The 19,383-nt window shown below is 50.6% G+C and overlaps 3 protein-coding genes across 3 annotated transcripts; 2 read left to right on the top strand and 1 right to left on the bottom strand.

Moving 5' to 3' along the window:
• The first annotated feature begins 848 nt into the window (after positions 1-848).
• LOC123399001 (serine/threonine-protein kinase AGC1-5-like) lies at positions 849-3,333 on the top strand. Its single transcript, XM_045093437.1, has 3 exons — positions 849-1,184; positions 1,407-2,110; positions 2,227-3,333. Exons 2-3 carry the CDS (start codon positions 1,440-1,442, stop codon positions 3,092-3,094), a joined length of 1,539 nt encoding a protein of 512 aa, XP_044949372.1. The 5' UTR covers positions 849-1,184; positions 1,407-1,439; the 3' UTR covers positions 3,095-3,333.
• A 9,008-nt stretch (positions 3,334-12,341) lies between these two features.
• Positions 12,342-15,552, top strand: LOC123452824. Its single transcript, XM_045129547.1, has 2 exons — positions 12,342-13,619; positions 15,168-15,552. The coding sequence occupies exons 1-2, from the start codon at positions 13,082-13,084 to the stop codon at positions 15,200-15,202; spliced, it is 573 nt and encodes a 190-aa protein (XP_044985482.1). The 5' UTR covers positions 12,342-13,081; the 3' UTR covers positions 15,203-15,552.
• Positions 15,553-15,758: 206 nt separating this feature from the next.
• Positions 15,759-19,061, bottom strand: LOC123452823 (hydroxyproline O-galactosyltransferase GALT5-like). The gene is made up of 7 exons (XM_045129546.1): positions 18,186-19,061; positions 17,782-18,032; positions 17,383-17,670; positions 17,176-17,304; positions 16,887-17,060; positions 16,319-16,426; positions 15,759-16,224 (listed from the first exon to the last, which is right to left on the bottom strand). Exons 1-7 carry the CDS (start codon positions 18,922-18,924, stop codon positions 16,015-16,017), a joined length of 1,899 nt encoding a protein of 632 aa, XP_044985481.1. The 5' UTR covers positions 18,925-19,061; the 3' UTR covers positions 15,759-16,014.
• Between the last annotated feature and the right edge of the window lie 322 nt (positions 19,062-19,383).

Here is a 19,383-nt window from a genome sequence, read left to right on the forward strand (position 1 = left end):
CATAACATCTCACCGAGGATTTCAAATCTTGGCACAAAACGAAAACACATTAATTTTCTTTGAGGTCAACGTACTATTCGAAACAGGAGCATCAGCTTTTTTTAGGGACGGGCATCAGTTTGGTACAGAATTGAGAATTGCCATGCCTTAAAAGTTGGTAATCATTGTGTATAGTAGGAGTATAAAAGAATTGAATGAGAGAGCTTTGAGAAATTGTTGATCCAATCAAAATCGGATGACCAATTTTTAATTGAAGGTCTTAACTGAATGTGGGCTCTTTAAAACCAGGAAGCTTATTATTATAGAGGATTATCGATAAGGCACTATGTGTTGATCGATCGATCTACGTTATTCTTGAGAAAATTCTACGAAGTGTGATAAGGAAATCACTAGTATTTGGACAAGTTGGGCTACACGAAACCATGGTTGTGGATATATGGGTATATTTAGTGAGTGTGACGGCTACGACCTGAGGGACCCCGATGAGCGTTGACCACGAGCGTCGTGAAGCGATGACGTCATGGCCATGAAGGGCAAGAGTTGCGGGACAAAAAGGAAATGGTTGACGACGGTCATGATGAACACACACACATGATGGCCGGGGCAAAAGAGATGGCGCGCACGAACGAGATGTGAACAAAGAGGGAAAGGGGGGGGGGAGAGGATGATGTGGGTGTAGAGGGGGATTGGACGGCTCCCGTTGGGTGGATCGCATTGCTGGAGTCGGACAACCCAAATTTGGATCGACGCGCCGGCGTCTATCACTGCCCTCTCTTCAAGCATTTGAAAATTATTGGCGGGGATGAAGAAGTGTGACGCGTCGGTGCTAAACTTGATCATCGGAACTAAGTAACACACACAGAGTATTAGATTATAGAAAGCGCACACATAGACACAATTACACGAACAACCGACCGGCCGGCCGGCTGCGTGGACATCCTCTCTTCCGTTCTCTGTCGCCACTACGAGAATGATACGCCCCCTCCACGTCTCTTCCCTTCCTCCCATTGTTAAACCTTTCCTCCACATCCATCAATCAATCTCCTGCTACGGTACGGTGGTGGCAACCACGAACACCACCACCAACATACATGCGTCCGTCCTTAACTCCACCACCACCACCACCCAAACCGCCATCTCTGCTCTGCACGCAATCCACTTCCGTCTCCCTCTGCGAGCTCCGGGTATGCTGCTTTCATGTCGTTTCTCTTTTCCATTCCAGTGTTTGGTCCATTGGTTAGGAACTTAGTTAGGACGATGATGATGATGACCGACACTGGTGTCTCTGTTGGTGACCAATTTGAGCTACTTGCGAGAGTCGTGTTACGGAAGCGCGATTGATTGATTAGAAATTTACAAGTTAATTTAGAGCGCACCTAATTAATCTGATCAACTTGCGCATGCAGTGCGCCATGGAGTGACGGGCGCTGCTGGGCGGCATGGAGCGCATCAGGTTCAGGAGCGTCGACGCCGGCGCCGGCACGTACCCGACGACGCTGCCGAGCCCGAGGATGCTCGACGCCGGCGCCACGGAGCCGCCGGGCTTCAGGAAGAGCATGAACCCGATCTACGCGGACGGCACCGCGCGCTCCGCTTCCACCGCGGCGATCTCGGCCTCCCTCGACGCGCCCGGCCTGGACGGGTCCAGACGAAGCCACGCCGACGGCGACGTGGAGAGCGGGAGCAACAGCGTGGCCGGGGTGCTCGTGCGGCGGCACACCGGCGGGGACGGCCGCTGGGAGGCCATCCGGGCGGCGGACGCGCGCGAGTCGCCGCTCAGCCTGGGCCACTTCCGGCTCCTGAAGCGGCTGGGCTACGGCGACATCGGCAGCGTGTACCTCGTGGAGCTCCGCGGCGCCGCGGGCGGAGGCGCGCTCTTCGCCATGAAGGTGATGGACAAGGGGTCCCTGGTGAGCCGGAACAAGCTGTCCCGCGCGCAGACGGAGCGCGAGATCCTCGGCCTGCTCGACCACCCCTTCCTCCCCACGCTCTACTCCCACTTCGAGACGGACAAGTTCTTCTGCCTCCTCATGGAGTTCTGCAGCGGCGGCAACCTCCACTCCCTCCGCCAGAGGCAGCCCAGCAAGCACTTCACCGAGCACGCCGCCAGGTGACCTAAACTGACCTGACCTGCTGACCTCCGCTCCAAACTCCAAAGCCATACATTTTTGCTATGGATGAGCTCCGTCCGTCACTGAGAATCTCCGCCATGAATGATATACGCAGGTTTTATGCATCCGAGGTGCTGCTGGCGCTCGAGTACCTGCACATGCTGGGCGTGGTGTACCGGGACCTCAAGCCGGAGAACGTGCTGGTCAGGGAGGAAGGCCACATCATGCTCTCCGACTTCGACCTCTCGCTCCGCTGCGCCGTCAGCCCCACGCTCGTCCGCACCCCGTCCGGCCGCGTCGGAGCCGGCGGCCTCGTCCACGGCTGCAAGCTCCCCCGCATCCTCTCCTCCAGCAAGGCCAAGGGCAAGAAGAAGCTTGCGGCCGCCAAGGCCAGCCAGCAGGAGCTGGTGCCCGGCGACGGCAAGAAGCAGCCGTGGACGTCGCTGGAGTTCATGGCCGAGCCGACCGGCGCGCGCTCCATGTCCTTCGTCGGCACGCACGAGTACCTGGCGCCCGAGATCATCCGCGGCGACGGCCACGGCAGCGCCGTCGACTGGTGGACCTTCGGCGTCTTCCTCTACGAGCTGCTGCACGGCACCACGCCCTTCAAGGGCTCCGGCAACCGCGCCACGCTCTTCAACGTCGTCGGCCAGCCGCTGCGCTTCCCGGACGCGCCCGGCGTCAGCGCCGCGGCCAGGGACCTCATCCGGGGCCTGCTGGCCAAGGAGCCGCAGAAGCGGCTCGCGTACCGCCGCGGCGCCGCCGAGATCAAGCAGCACCCCTTCTTCGAGGGCGTCAACTGGGCGCTCGTCAGGAGCGCCGCGCCGCCCTACATCCCCGACGCCGTGGACTGCGGCCCCGTGCCCGTGAGGCTCCCCAGCGACGCCCCATCGCAAGGCGGCACGCCGAGGAGCGCCGCCGCTGGCAAGGCCGGTTCACCTCATGCTGATCCGGCGTCGTACGTTGATTTCGAGTACTTCTAGGAAGCAAAAAAATCTTGTGCTATAGGCCGCTTCACCACACAACACGCATGCATGCCCTGAGATAGCCCCATCTCTCTTTATGCTATTCTGTTCTGAGTATGTCCGTGAGGCTCCCCAGCGACGCACCGTGCCCGTGACCAATATTTCTAGCTGCAGAATGATGCAGATTCATTGTTGCACTGTAGGGCTCAAGTTTCATGTTTCTTCTTTCTAAATCACCCGGGAAGGTCCGATACATATGAGCTTGGTCAAAAGTGTTATGAGAACGAGGATCCACAAAATGACGCAATAATCAAATTCACAAATAAGACCCAAAAATATATATTTTACGAGGCTCTAAGGATGTGTTTAGTTTGAAGGCTATCCCTTGAATGGCTGGGGATAGCCACTTTTTAGGTGGCTGCCATGTGTTTGGTTTAGAGTTTTGGATGGTTGAGAATAGCCAGATTCGAAGAATATTTATTCAAAAACGGGCTGAGCCGAGCCGTCAGAAAGTAACGGACATGGGCATTCCCTCCGCGTCAGAAAAAAAGCTATCCCTAGCAAGGAGGTTAGGGATACCCATGACCAGTCTAGCCTAAATCTGGGCATGGGCAGCCCGACCCGGTGACCCGGCCCGAAAAAGTCGGGCAGGGCTGGGCCGGGCTTGCAGTTCGGGCCCCTCAAACGTGTCTTAACCGCCTGGGTTGCGCGACACCCCTCATATAAAGCCTAAATATAGTGCGGGTACGCGCGCCGGGGGGGGGGGGGGTCGCGTACGGCCACACCCGCCATGTCGGACTGACGACGGGGCCTCACACGAAATTTCCTGAAAACCCGAAGCTCTGAAAGACGCCTCAATCATCATCATGGTGTGAACGCCGTGCGACGCCACTTTGGCTCACCGCCCGAGGCCATAGCCAGCTATTTAAGCCGGCCAGCGCCCCCCCGGCCCTAGCACATCCACCTCCTCCCTTCCTCGGTCACCATCTGAGCACATACACCTCCTCTCCCCCGCTCTCCGGCGGGAGATATGCTTGTAGGGATTTTAATAACATCAAGTTTCGCCCTATGTGTTCAAAGTTTTGGGGTCATGCTTGTTTTGCCTTTCTATGCAAGTTGATTCTTACTATAATAATGTTGGAATTATGCCATAGAGGCAATAATAAATATAGTTATTACTATAATTCCTGTATCAAGATAATCGTTTATTATCCGTGCTATAATTGTATTGAATGAAGACTTATATACATGTGTGGATACATAGACAAAACACTGTCCCTAGCAAGCCTCTAGTTGGCTAGCCAGTTGATCAAAGATAGTCAGGGTCTTCTGACTATGTACAAGGTGTTGTTGCTTGATAACTGGATCACGTCATTAGGAGAATCACGTGATGGACTAGACCCAAACTAATAGACGTATCATGTTGATCGTGTCATTTTGTTGCTACTGTTTTCTGCGTGTCAAGTGTTTGTTCCTATGACCATGAGATCATATAACTCACTGACATCGGAGGAATGCTTTGTGTGTATCAAACGTCGCAGCGTAACTGGGTGACTATAAAGATGCTCTACAGGTATCTCCGAAGGTGTTCGTTGAGTTAGTATGGATCGAGACTGGGATTTGTCACTCCGTGTGACGGAGAGGTATCTTGGGGCCCACTCGGTAATACAACATCACACACAAGCCTTGCAAGCAATGTAACTTAGTGTAAGTTGCGGGATCTTGTATTACGAAACGAGTAAAGAGACTTGCTGGTAAACGAGATTGAAATAGGTATGCGGATACTGACGATCGAATCTCGGGCAAGTAACATACCGACGGACAAAGGGAATGACATACAGGATTATATGAATCCCTGGCACTGAGGTTCAAACGATAAGATCTTCGTAGAATATGTGGGATCCAATATGGCCATCCAGGTCCCGCTATTGGATATTGACCGAGGATTCACTCGGGTCATGTCTACATAGTTTTCGAACCCGCAGGGTCTGCACACTTAAGGTTCGACGTTGTTTTATGCATATTTGAGTTATATGGTTGGTTACCGAATGTTGTTCGGAGTCCCGGATGAGATCACGGACATCACGAGGGTTTCCGGAATGGTCCGGAAACAAAGATTGATATATAGGATGACCTCATTTGATTACCGGAAGGTTTTCGGAGTTACCGGGAATGTACCGGGAATGGCGAATGGGTTCCGAGTGTTCACCGGGGGGGGGGGGGGGGGCAGCCCACCCCGGGGAAGCCCATAGGACTTGGGGGTGGCGCACCAGCCCTTGATGGGCTGGTGGGACAGCCCAAGAAGGCCCTATGTGCCATAGATAGAAAATCAAAGAGAAAAGAAAAAAAAGGAGGTGGGAAGGGAGAGTAGGACTCCACCTTCCAATCCTAGTTGGACTAGGATTGGAGGAGGACTCCTCCTCCCCTTGGTGCGCACCCCTTGGGGCTCCTTGAGCCTCAAGGCAAGCCTCCCCTCCCTCCTCCTATATATATGGAGCTATTAGGGCTGATTTGAGACAACTTTTTCAAGGCAGCCCGACCACATACCTCCACGGTTTTACCTCTAGATCGCGTTTCTACGGAGCTCGGGCGGAGCCCTGCTGAGATTAGATCACCACCATCCTCCGGAGCGCCGTCACGCTGCCAGAGAACTCATCTACCTCTCCGTTTCTCTTGCTGGATCAAGAAGGCCGAGATCATCGTCGAGCTGTACGTGTGCTGAACGCGGAGGTGCCGTCCGTTCAGCACTAGATCGTGGGACGGATCGCGGGACGGTTCGTGGGACGGTTCGCGGGGCGGATCGAGGGACGTGAGGACGTTCCACTACATCAACCGCGTTCACTAACGCTTCTGCTGTGCGATCTACAAGGGTACGTAGATCGGAAATCCCCTCTCGTAGATGGACATCACCATGATAGGTCTTCGTGCGCGTAGGAATTTTTTTGTTTCCCATGCGACGTTCCCCATCAGTGGCATCATGAGCTAGGTTCATGCGTAGATGTAATCTCGAGTAGAACACAAAAGTTTTTGTGGACGGTGATGTGCGTCTTGCTGCCCTCCTTAGTCTTTTCTTGATTCCGCGGTATTGTTGGATTGAAGCGGCTTGGACCGACATTACTCATACGCTTATGAGAGACTGGTTTCATCGCTACGAGTAACTCCGTTGCTCAAAGATGACTCGCAAGTGTCGGTTTCTCCAACTTTAGTTGAATCGGATTTGACCGAGGAGGTCCTTGGATAAGGTTAAATAGCAATTCATATATCTCCGTTGTGGTGTTTGCGTAAGTAAGATGCGATCCTACTAGATACCCATGGTCACCACGTAAAACATGCAACAACAAATTAGAGGACGTCTAACTTGTTTTTGCAGGTTATGCTTGTGATGTGATATGACCAACGATGTGATGTGATATATTGGATGTATGAGATGATCATGTTGTAATAGATAATATCAACTTGCACGTCGATGGTACGACAACCGGCAGGAGCCATAGGGTTGTCTTTATACTAACGTGTGTGCTTGCAGATGCGTTTACTATTTTGCTAGGATGTAGCTTTAGTAGTAATAGCATGAGTAGCACGACAAGCCCGACGGCGACACGTTGATGGAGATCATGGTGTGGCGCCGGTGACAAGAAGATCGTGCCGGTGCTTTGGTGATGGAGATCAAGGAGCACGTGATGATGGCCATATCATGTCACTTATGAATTGCATGTGATGTTAATCCTTTTATGCACCTTATTTTGCTTAGAACGACGGTAGCATTATGAGGTGATCTCTCACTAAAATTTCAAGACGAAATTGTGTTCTCCCCGATTGTGCACCGTTGCTACAGTTCATCGTTTCGAAACACCACGTGATGATCGGGTGTGATAGACTCAACGTTCACATACAACGGGTGCAAAACAGTTGCACACGCGGAACACTCGGGTTAAGCTTGACGAGCCTAGCATGTGCAGACATGGCCTCGGAACACATGAGACCGAAAGATCGATCATGAATCATATAGTTGATATGATTAGCATAGGGATGCTTACCACTGAAACTATACTCGACTCACGTGATGATCGGACTTGAGGTAGTGTAAGTGGGTCATGAACCACTCAAATGACTAGAGAGATGTACTTTTTGAGTGGGAGTTTAGCAAGTAATTTGATTAAGTTAAATTCTAATTATCTTGAACATAGTCTAAGTCCACTTTGAATATATTTGTGTTGTAGATCATGGCTCACGCAACAGTCACCCTGAATTTTAATACGTTCCTAGAGAAAGCTAAGTTGAAAGATGATGGAAGCAACTTTGTAGACTGGGCTCGTAATCTTAAGTTGATCCTACAAGCTGGGAAGAAGGATTATGTCCTTAATGCTACGCTAGGAGATGAACCACCCGCTACGGCTGACCAAGATGTTAAGAACGCTTGGTTAACACGTAACGAGGACTACTCAGTAGTTCAATGTGCAGTCTTGTATGGCTTAGAGCCGGGACTTCAACGTCGCTTTGAGCGTCATGGAGCATATGAGATGTTCCAGGAGTTGAAGTTTATCTTTCAGAAGAACGCCCAGATAGAGAGGTATGAGACCTCCGATAAATTCTATGCTTGCAAGATGGAGGAGAATTCGTCTGTCAGTGAACATGTGCTCAAAATGTCTGGGTACTCAAACCGTCTATCTGAGCTGGGGATTGAACTCCCGCAAAAGGCTATCACTGACATAATTCTTCAATCACTGCCACCAAGCTATAAGGGCTTTGTGTTGAACTATAACATGCAAGGGATGAACAAGTCACCCGGCGAGTTGTTTGCGATGCTGAAAGTCGCAGAGTCTGAACTCCGTAAAGAGCATCAAGTGCTGATGGTGAATAAGACCACTAGTTTCAAGAGAAACGACAAAAGGGAAGAAGGGTAATTCAAAGAAGAGCGGCAAGCCTGTTGCCAATCCGACGAAGAAACCCAAAGCTGGATCTAAGCCTGAAACAGAGTGCTACTATTGCAAGGGTATGGGTCACTGGAAGCGCAACTGCCCCAAGTATCTGGCTGATAAGAAGGCGGCCAAAGAAAAATCAGGTATATTTGATATACATGTTATTGATGTGTACTTAACCGGCACTCGTAGTAGTGCCTGGGTATTCGATACCGGTTCTGTTGCTTATATTTGCAACTCGAAACAGGAACTGCGGAATAGGCGAAGGCTGGCGAAAGATGAAGTGACGATGCACGTAGGAAATGGTTCCAAGGTTGATGCAATCGCCGTCGGCACAGTTTCACTTCAATTACCATCAGGATTTGTTGTGAACTTGAATAATTGTTATTTAGTGCCTGCGTTGAGCATGAACATTATATCTGGATCCTGTTTATCGCGAGACGGTTACTCTTTTAAGTCAGAGAATAATGGTTGTTCTATTTCTATGAGTAACATCTTTTATGGTCATGCACCCAATGTGAGAGGATTGTTCATATTGAATCTTTATAGTGATAATACACATATACATAACACGGAGACCAAAAGAGTTAGAGTTAACAATGATAGCGCTATGTTTTTGTGGCACTGCCGCTTAGGTCATATTGGTGTAAAGCGCATGAAGAAACTCCATACCGATGGACTTTTGGAGTCACTTGACTTTGATTCACTTGACACGTGCGAACCATGCCTCATGGGCAAGATGACTAAAACTCGGTTCTCCGGAACAATGGAGCGTGCAAGTGACTTGTTGGAAATCATACATACCAATGTGTGCGGTCCGATGAGCGTGGAGGCACGCGGCGGATATCATTATTTTCTCACCTTCACTGACGATTTGAGTAGATATGGTTATGTCTACTTAATGAAGCACAAGTCTGAAAAATTTGAAAAGTTCAAGCAATTTCAGAGTGAAGTTGAAAATCATCGTAACAAGAAGATCAAGTTTCTACGGTCTGATCGTGGGGGTGAATATCTGAGTTTCACTCGGGTCATGTCTACATAGTTCTCGAACCCGCAGGGTCTGCACACTTAAGGTTCGACGTTGTTTTATGCGTATTTGAGTTATATGGTTGGTTACCGAATGTTGTTCGGAGTCCCGGATGAGATCACGGACGTCACGAGGGTTTCCGGAATGGTTCGGAAACAAAGATTGATATATAGGATGACCTCATTTGATTACCGGAAGGTTTTCGGAGTTACCGCGAATGACGAATGGGTTCCGAGTGTTCATCCGGGGGGGGCAGCCCACCCGGGGAAGCCCATAGGCCTTGGGGGTGGCGCACCAGCCCTTGGTGGGCTGGTGGGACAGCCCAAGAAGGCCCTATGCGCCATAGATAGAAAATCAAAGAGAAAAGAAAAAAAGGAGGTGGGAAGGGTGAGAAGGACTCCACCTTTCAATCCTAGTTGGACTAGGATTGGAGGAGGACTCCTCCTCCCCTTGGTGCGCACCCCTTGGGGCTCCTTGAGCCTCAAGGCAAGCCTCCCCTCCCTCCTCCTATATATATGGAGCTATTAGGGCTGATTTGAGAGAACTTTTCCAAGGCAGCCCGACCACATACCCCCACGGTTTTACCTCTAGATGTGTTTCTGCGGAGCTCGGGCGGAGCCCTGCTGAGATTAGATCACCACCAACCTCCGGAGCGCCGTCACGCAGCCGGAGAACTCATCTAGCTCTCCGTCTCTCTTGCTGGATGAAGAAGGCCGAGATCATTGTTGAGCTGTACGTGTGCTGAACGCGGAGGTGCCATCCGTTCGGCACTAGATCGTGGGACGGATCGCGGGACGGTTCGTGGGACGGTTCGCGGGGCGGATCGAGGAACGTGAGGACGTTCCACTACATCAACCGCGTTCACTAACGCTTCTGCTGTGCGATCTACAAGGGTACGTAGATCGGAAATCCCCTCTCGTAGATGGACATCACCATGATAGGTCTTCGTGCGCGTAGAAAAATTTTTGTTTCCCATGCGGCGTTCCCCATCAAATAAATTGTTTGCTTGCAAAATCCCTATGCATAGGAGGTGGGTTAGATTTAAATGTGTTTTCCATGTGATTCATGATGCTCTTTTTCATGTTTTAATTACTATTCCTAAGTGAGCATCATTGAAATCATCATGGCTAGCTAAAAGACATTAAAGAAAAGCGTTTGTTGGGAGACAACTCAACGTTTTTCCTTTATATTTTTGTGTGTTCACATGATTAAGCTATTGTATTAATCATGATTTGTGTCTTTTATTTTAACAAGGTGTCAAGTAAAGCCTTTGGGTTAGTGTGAATACTTGTTTGTTTGATTCTATACGAAAACAAAAACTTTTACGTCCAGTGCAGTATTTTTCTGGTTTTACCGGAGCGTAAAAAAAATCTAAATTTTCTACACAGTTTTGATATACAAATTCTCTAAGTTTTCCTATTTTTCAGAATTGTTAGATTCTGGAAAGCATGGTATTCATTCAGGTATTCACATATTGTTCTATTTTTGACAGATTCTGTTTTGCATGAATAGTTTGTTTGTTTTAATGTTTTCATCGCTTATGTTGAGTGATTTAAATTATAAAAATGATATAATACAATATGTATTATGTGAGAACTATTATGATTCTTGTCTTGACAGTATCTAAGGGTGTGTTTGGTTCAAGGGATGAGTTCGGGTGGTTCGGGTATCCCCAACCACCTCGCTAGGGATAGCCATTTTTTTTGTTTGATTGTATAGGGATGAAAGGGGGTGAGAATAGCCATTCGATGTTTGGTTTGAGGGAGGATGGATGAATAGGTTGTTTGTAAAACTGATAGTATATTTGGGTGGCAAAATTCAGAGCAAATGGTTGCCTTCGCTGTGTGCTCTGTTCGCTGCTACTGTAAAGAGAAAATCAGTAGAGAACGAGAACACAAGGAGCAAACATCACATCTATTAGCCATGCAAGATTGTCCCGACCTCAAGCTGGCAGGCAGATGCACGGCGTCCCTCTCGGCGGCCGCATACTCCCGTAGGGAACCACCCAGCTTCCTCGTCGACGGACGTCCACGCCCGAGTGCCACCGCTCGCCAAATCCAGCCGCCCCCGCGCGCTCTACCATGGCCGTGCGCTACGTCGTCACGCCAGCCGGCCACCACGGGCATGGTAGATCTTGTGCTGCGGCTGCCACCGCTCGATGCGAGAGAGAGAAAAGCGAGATGGTGCATACCGCCTCGGAAGAGAGCGAGGGTGGTTGCCCATACCGCCCGTTTTGAGCGGCTCCGCTCAGCCCGTTTTTTATGGAATATTCCTAGAATCTGGCTATCCCCAACCATCCAAAACTCTGAACGAAACGCCTGGTAGCCATCTAAAAAGGGGTTATCCCTGTCCTCCGAGGGATAGCCCTTGAACCAAACACACCCTAAGTAAATGATCTATCTTTATTACACTAACTCATCTCACGAAGTTTCGTTAAATTTTGTGTCATTAAAGTTTTCAAGTTTTGTATGAGATATTGATATGAGGAGAATAAGAAGCAACAAGGACCTAAGATTGAGAATGTTCAAGGCAACCCAAACTAATATTTAAGGAAGACTTAATTGTCTAAGCTTGAGGATGCCCTGAAAGGCACCCCCTCTTTTGTTTCTGACATTATCAATATATCTTATTCGAAGCTATATTTTATTCATATACATTATGATTGGTATATTTCTCATATATCTTCTTCTCTCTATTTTTCTTCTTGGAGCGAACTTGCCTTCATCTAAAGAAGTCTTTTGTCCAATCCCGCTGAGCGCAGCGTGTATATGCATTTCACTAAGTAGACGAAGGAAGTTTGGAACCGACAATATACACACAGTAGTAGTTTTCTCCACAACCAGATCATGCGCTGCGGGGACTGGTAGTGCGCGGCGTAACTAATCGGAGCTGTTGCGGAGAAATGCTTGAAATCAAACTTATTTTGGCTTTACATCAAAGATCAACTGAGGTCAAGCTACATGAAAAAGGATCTTATTTGGCTCAGTTCTGAAAAATCCTGAAGTATACACCTGGACTTGAATATATATTGAAGTTGTGCTCATCTCTTGTATGCGGACATTCTTTATTTGCGGGAAAACTCTCAGCCTTCATTTATTCATCATGAAACGTCATATTTTACAATGTTTGTTGGAACAAACATTCTCCAACGCATTAAAAATGCTATTTCGACCCGTTGAATACTTTTTTTAGGGCGTCGTCTGTTCGGATGCTCAATAGTGAGCGGACGTGAGGAGCCAACCGATGCTGTGTTTAATGCCGACCCGGTTAAATTAAAATCTACTCTCTCTATTCTTAAATTGTTGTTAGGGAAAATTAGACTAGTTCTTTCAATAACAAATATTGTGGTACGGAAGAAGTACTAGCTTGGTTCGAATTGAAATGAACAGAGCCGTAGCGATGTAGTGATGTACCGTAGTAAAAGCACCCACCCCACCACAGGAATCAACGCGAACTCGATCTCCCCACTTTTCCCCACCGGAAGCCCTCGTCTCCGCCGCCGCACCATGCCGCCGCCAGAGAGCTGATGGACGAGCTCGTCGAGGAGGCCCTGCTCCGCCTACCGCCGGAGGATCCCGCCTCGCTCTTCCGCGCCTCCGCCGTCTGCAAGCCCTGGCGCAGCATCCTCGCCGGCCCGCGCTTTCGCCGCCGCTACCGCGAGTTCCACGGAACGCCTCCCATCCTGGGACTCTTCCCCCAGGGCGACAGCTTTGTCCCCACCTCCGCCCTCGTCCCTTGCCCACACCGGTCTCCGCCAATGGTATGCTATGGACTGCCGCCATGGCCGCGCCCTCTTCGCCCACCTCGGGGCCACCGTTTACCTCATCGTCTTGGACCCTGTGACGGGCCACCAGCACAGGGTGGCCTCGCCCTATCACTACCCGTTCATCGTCTGTGCGCGGTGCTCTGCGCCGCACAAGGCTGCGACCACCACGGTTGCCAAGGAGGGCACTTCCATCTGGTCTTTGCGTCCACCGATCAGGCCGGAACCATATCGGCCTGGCTGTACTCATCGGAGACCGCCGAGTGGGCTCAGTTCACCTTCTCCTTACCGCACAAATGCTGCACCCCCAACATCGGCTACTTCAACATCCTTGTGGGTTAGGTGCACCGAGCGTCCTTGTGGGCGATGCACTCTACTTCAACATCGGCTACATCATCAAGTGCCAACTTGGTACACTATGTATGTCAATGTTCGAGAAGCCGATCAATGGCAAGGGGTGTCTCATGACGGCGGAAGATGGCGGGCTGGGTTTTGCTGCCATGGTGGATGTCACAAATCTAACCCTTTGGTCGAGGGAGACAGGACCCGAGGCCGAGGGAGCCGCTGGATGGGCGAAACTCAGGGTAATCGATCTTAAGGCGTTGCTCCCTCACGGGGTCCTCTCGATCCGTACACCTGAAGATGGGATTAGGAGCATCACAAAGGTTATCCCAGCACCTGAATATGGGATTGCTGGCATTGCGGAGGGTACCCAAGTCATATTTGTGAGCACATGTATTGGTTCCTACATGGTCGATCTCAAGTCTCGACAAGTCAGGAAGGTGTCTCGTCTGGGCAAAATAATCTTTCCCTACATGAGCTTCTACCTCCCAGGTACTATTACTTATGTGCATATGTATAACCCTGTACAATATGTCAGTGGCACTTAGCAACATGACATGAAAAAATATACTAGCTCTTAGCAAGTAACTTTACCCTGTGCTGGTGGCCCGTCACAGGGTCCAAGAAACACCTCCCTTACATTCTGCTTACTCGTCAATTACAAGGACCAACAAGTTCCTCCAAGAAAAAAAAAACAGGCATTCATAGAATCATTAAGATATATGGGCTTGTACTCAAGAGGAACACCTCCCTTTCTCGAGCACATATGTCATCATGGGTAAAGTTAGAGTTCATTGCAAAAGAGTACCACAATTCGGGTCGGATTCACAAATTGTTGCCATCTTTCAAATTATTTGCAAATACGTACCAAGATACAGGCAGATTGTTGCAAAACTTGCATTTCTACGTATAGATGCTCTTTCTAACAGATATGACCCACTAGTCAGTCTCTTACAAGAAAAACCGGTCCGGACCGCTTCGATCCGGGGAAAACCGACTCTCTCTCTCCATCCGGACCGGACAGGCAGGAAAAAACAGCCCCCTTCGTCTCGCCCTCGCGGACGAGAGGGAGGCCGAGAAGAAGAAGGCGACGTCGGCGGCGAGCAGCGCGGCCCAGACCGTGAAGAAGGCGCCCTGCCGGAGGCGCAGCGCGTCGAGGGCGTAGGTGGCGGCGAGGACGGGGGCCCCGCCGAGGTCGAGGAGGAAGGCGACAGCGGGCGCGAGCGCCGCTGCGACGCGCGCGTTGTGCGCGAAGCCCGGGAGCGAGGCGGCCGGGCCGGGTGCAGCGGGGCCGGAGGGGTGCGGCCTGGAGGCGGGGATGGGGAAGGGGAGGAGCGGCTTGGGGGAGGAGGTGGAGTTGCGGCGGTCGTGGTGCGGCGAGTGGGACGAGGACGGGCGCGGGTGGAGGAGAAGGTCGGGGTGGAGACCGACGGCGAGATGAGGAGGTGCCCGTGGCGCGAGCTGGATCCGGAGGGATCCATGGCGGCGGCGGCGACGGGATCTAGGGTTTTGCGGGGGCTATGTTTGGGATGCATCGGCCGGGGAGGAGGAAGAAGGCGGCTGGCTATGGTCCAGATCGGCAGAGCGAGGGTGAGACGAAGGGGGCTGGTTTTTCTTGCCTGTTCGGTCCGGATGGAGAAAGAGAGAGAGAGAGAGTCGGTTTTTTCCGGATCGAAGCGGTTGAGGTCGGTTTTTTTTAAGAGACTGATCGGTGAGCCATATCTATCAAAAAAAGCATCTATACGTGAAATACAAGTTTTGCAACAAGCTGCCTGTATCTTGGTACGTATTGCAAATAATTTGAAAGATGGCACCAATTTGTGAATCCGACCCGAATTATGGTACTTTTTTGCAATGAACTCTAACTTTACCCGTGATGACATATGTGCTCAAGAAAGGGAGGTGTTCCTCTTGAGTACAAGCCCATATATCTTAATGATTCTATGAACGCCTTTTTTTTTTTTCTTGGAGGAACTTGTTGAGCCGAACATGATTCACCAATTGATTGATTTTTCTTTCCGATTTCTCGCTTTTCTGCAGCAATGGAAGCAGCTTCTACGGGCCAGGGGCAGTGAGCTGGTGTTCAAATGTTTGCCAAGCTCTAGTTACTGGATCATATGCTTCTGGATCAAGGGGAAGGTGGCTGTGGTGGATGTTAGATATGGTACAAGCGAGAGCGGCTCTGGATCTGTAGGAAGTAGTTGTTCTGTAGTAGTAGTAACTTTGTATAGGCCAGGTTAAGGTATGACCATTACTGCCGGTCTTAGTAGTGTATGTAACTTGGTCTAGGAAGCTGGATGCAGAGCGGTGCCTGGTCTGCCCTGCTCCGTAGTCAAAATATATCAAGGTTAGCTCTAGTCCCTACCTTTGCTTGTGTGCTTGCAGTTTGTAGGAACTTTGTTTGGAAGTCGTTGTTTTCAATGCTTGCAGTGTGTAGGAACTGTGACATGCATACTTGATACTCCCTCCGTGCCATAATATAAGATGTTTTTGTAAGCTAACATAACTTGCAAAAATGTCTTGTATTGTGGGACAGAGGGAGTACTTCTCACAACAAGTGGAATCGACAATGCACTGGGAGGATCTGCCGTTATGTAGTCTCTGAACTCACAAAATGAGTAGGTCATGTAGTAGTCTCTCAAAACATCTAATATGTATATATAAGAATAGCCGGTATACAAGTAAGATCAGCAAAGCTGTTAGTTCCTAGATCAAAAACAATTGACACATGTACATGGTGTTAGCATCTAGCTAGTGTCAGCATCAGCAGATGAATTAATCAGCCACTGGCGAAAAGAATGGGCGAATAATGGTGCAAGCTAACTCTTCAGAGAGCCCACAAATCAAGATCAAATTCGAATTCTCCTGATTTCCAAGCTGTTCACGATCATCTGGCGTTGCAGCATTGAGCGCTCCCGGACTGCAGCTTCCTCCAGAGGCAGATCATGTGCTGCGGTGACTGGTAGTGCGCGGTGTAGTAGCCGTCAAAGCAGCCGGCCTGGAAGAACTTGACGTCGTGCGAATACTCCACCGGCTGGCGAGTCTTGCTGAACTTCTGAACCCACATGCCCATGCTCACATCTTCCATCTTGAACAGCTGCAGCAACACCAGGGGAAGCACACCCGCTTGTTAGGCTTTTGAACACAAATGTTTTGATATTTAGTTACTGACAAGGGGAAGGGGGGCTTACTCTCAGTTTCTGGTTGTCAAACTCGGATACGATGTACTCAGCGATGTCTGATGAAATCACATAGCCCGGTCCGTTTGCGTAAGGTGGGTACACTTCCTCTTCCCATTCCTGAAAAAGGGGCAGGAAATTTACATCACACTCATGTATGCAGGGTGAAACATATCACTAGCAGTACCAGAACTTTGCCAGAAAGATGATACCCTGTTTCTTTCTAAAATAAACATATGATACTCTAATGCCGCTAGTATAGGCATGATAAACATAACACCCTGTGTTTAGAAGACGATCATTAGATTTGCAATCATAATCATGGTTCCAGCTCGAGTTAAACCCATGCTTACTTTAAGAAAGGCAGAGGCTAGCATGAACGCACTAACAGATATGAGACTGGAAAGGGGAACCAACAGATATGACCCGTAAAGCATTAATATGCTGAATAATGGAAGTCAAGTCACACCAATGAAGGAATTTGCATGGCCCAACACACAAGGATTCTTTCAGTTTTTTTATTAAAAAAAAAGGAAAAGCATGCTACATGTAATTGCAAAGGAAGCTGCATCATACATACCTCATACGTTACAGCCCACTTTCCAGACCGCAAAGGCCTGTGGTAGTAGTTTATGTTCCCCACATACATGCTTGCCCCATTCTTAACTTTCTTCACTTGATCCAACACTGCGTCAATTCTAACAAATGTGTCGTCGTCACACTTCATTACGTATTTCGCTTGCACAACGCGCACCTATAAAATAGACAAAAGTCAGAATGAGCGTTTTCGTGGATGAAGCTGAAGAAATGATTCAAGGATAGTTAAAAACGTAGTAGTATTATTAGATTGCGGAAATCCAATTCCCTACCCCGTACTCAGCAATGGCGATGGTCTTTAAAACAACGAGGTCGTAGCTATCCATGAAAGGCACTAGAACAATGTCACCAAAGAACTCCGCCTCCTTCTTCAGCTCCTCGTTGACCTCTTTTTTCCCGTTCTGTGAAGAAGCTTTCAATTATTCAGAGTTTGCAAAAGTCAGCACTAAGATGTACAGCAATCATCCACAAGTGCTTACCAGGGCGACGAAGAACCGGGCAACGCTGTTAGACGATCTCCTTGTAGCAATCATCCATGACTTGCGAACGGCCATCCTTTCGGCGAAATGGTTGGCTGAAGAAAGGATGCCGATGAAGAGCTCAACTGGTTCAGTCGGCAGAGGCGATGCCTTCCACTGCTCAGACATTTCCAGGTATCTCTGCGGGTCGAAGCTAGGATGCGACTTGGGCAGATGGTTCGCAGAGACCGACTCGATGTCAAGGTCTCCGTTCAACGACAGGCCCGTCGCGTCCTCGAGGTTGTAACCCTGTTGGTTAAATCAACACAGATTGGCCGCTCGTCAGATAACAAGTTCTCCATGATATATGTAAGGAAACAGAGAGCAATCTCTCTGCTGATGCATGGCAGAAAATCTTACGGTGCGGTAAGGGAAGGACGCAACATGTCGCCCATCGACATTGACGTGGTAGCCTTCGAGACCAGCTGTGATGGTTAGGGCAAAGAGCTTGCCCTCTGCAAACGGGTATGCCTGATCCTGATCGACAGACACTTTCTCTGGATCCGGCCTGCCGATCAAGCTGTTGAGCAGCCATTTCATGTTTGTTGTTGATTCCTCTGACTTGGCGCCATCGTCCCGGATCCATTTCTCACACTTGATTTCCCCATCGACTGAAATTGGAATCGGTAGCAAGCAAATTCAGTGATGGAATTTGCTTTTGTTTTTATATATCGAACACACAGCTTGCAAAGTGATGGAATTCAGATTGGAATGGAAGTATGGGAGGTAAAGCAAAATTGAAGCGTCCAATGGAAGGAGCTGACCTGTGTCGTGGTCGGGGCGGGAGGCGGAGCCGTCGCAGCGCTGCGGCAGCGCCCACTGCATGCGGTAGCAGGTGTTGAGCTCGATGACGGGGCGGCCGCTGAAGTCGCCGGCGAGCCTGGGGTTGAAGTGGAGTATCCTGGGCGGCTCCTCCCCCTGCACGGCCTTGGTGCCCAGCAGCTCCACCATGAACTGCGACGACGCCGACGACGACGCCCCGTCCATCCTCCTCCTCGGCCGGGCCACCACGGTGACCCGCGAGCCGACGGCCATCCCGCACGGCAGCTCCACGGCCACCGGTGTGCCCGCGAGGCGGTCGCCGGGCACGGAGACGGCCGCGGGGCAGGACGCGGGGGCGGACGGGGAGGGGGAGGGGGAGGATGAGGAGGGCGAGGGGGAGAGGAGGAGGTCGGGGAGGAGGGGGGCCGCGGCGGCGAAGGCGGCAGAGGCGGCGGCGTCGATGGAGGAGGTGGAGGTGCTGGTGCGGACGCGGATGGAGGAGACGGCGAGGCGGGAGCGGCGCGGCGGGTGGTCGGGGGTCGGGAAGGTTCGCGTGTGGGGACGGAGCGGAGCCACGGTGGAGGATGAGCGGGCCTCGAGCTCGCGGTGTCGCGGGCGGTCGGCGGTGGCGACGGGCGCGATGGAGACGGTGGGGAGCTCGAGGAAGAGGAGGAAGCAGAGGTACCCCGCCGCCGCCAGCATCAGCGCCAGCCTGCACGCGCGCTTGGGCGGCATGGCCATGGCTGTTCTGGACGCGGTGGTGGTGGTCAGAGGAGGAGGGAGCGAGGGAGGAGTGGTGGCCGCGGGCGCGGGGTTGGGTTTAAAGACCGGACCGTTGTTCCGGCGGGGCGGCGGTGGAGGGTGGAGCGGATTCTGACGGGCCCAACGGCTGACAGCGGGCAACGGCTTGTTTTGGCGTACAAAGCAGGGTGAGCTGGGAAGAGAAACACGGCGAGCTCTGATGTGGAAGCCAACAAAGCTGGGAATTTTTATTTTTTTATCCCCGATGAAAAACAAAGGCAGGAGGAGGAATGTGTGCCCAAGCTCTCAGAAAAAGAAAAATGTATGTATGTACAGGGATTTGCACGTGACGTGCACACATACATAGGGAGTGCACGTGCGCTCTTTCGTGTGCGTGCTTGTTCTTTTTTGCTCCGGCGTCCACGGGACTGATTTGACTACCTTGGCCACGAAGGAAAG

The sequence above is a fragment of the Hordeum vulgare genome, chromosome 5H, assembly GCF_904849725.1.
Source record: "Hordeum vulgare subsp. vulgare chromosome 5H, MorexV3_pseudomolecules_assembly, whole genome shotgun sequence".
Lineage (NCBI taxonomy): Eukaryota > Viridiplantae > Streptophyta > Magnoliopsida > Poales > Poaceae > Hordeum > Hordeum vulgare.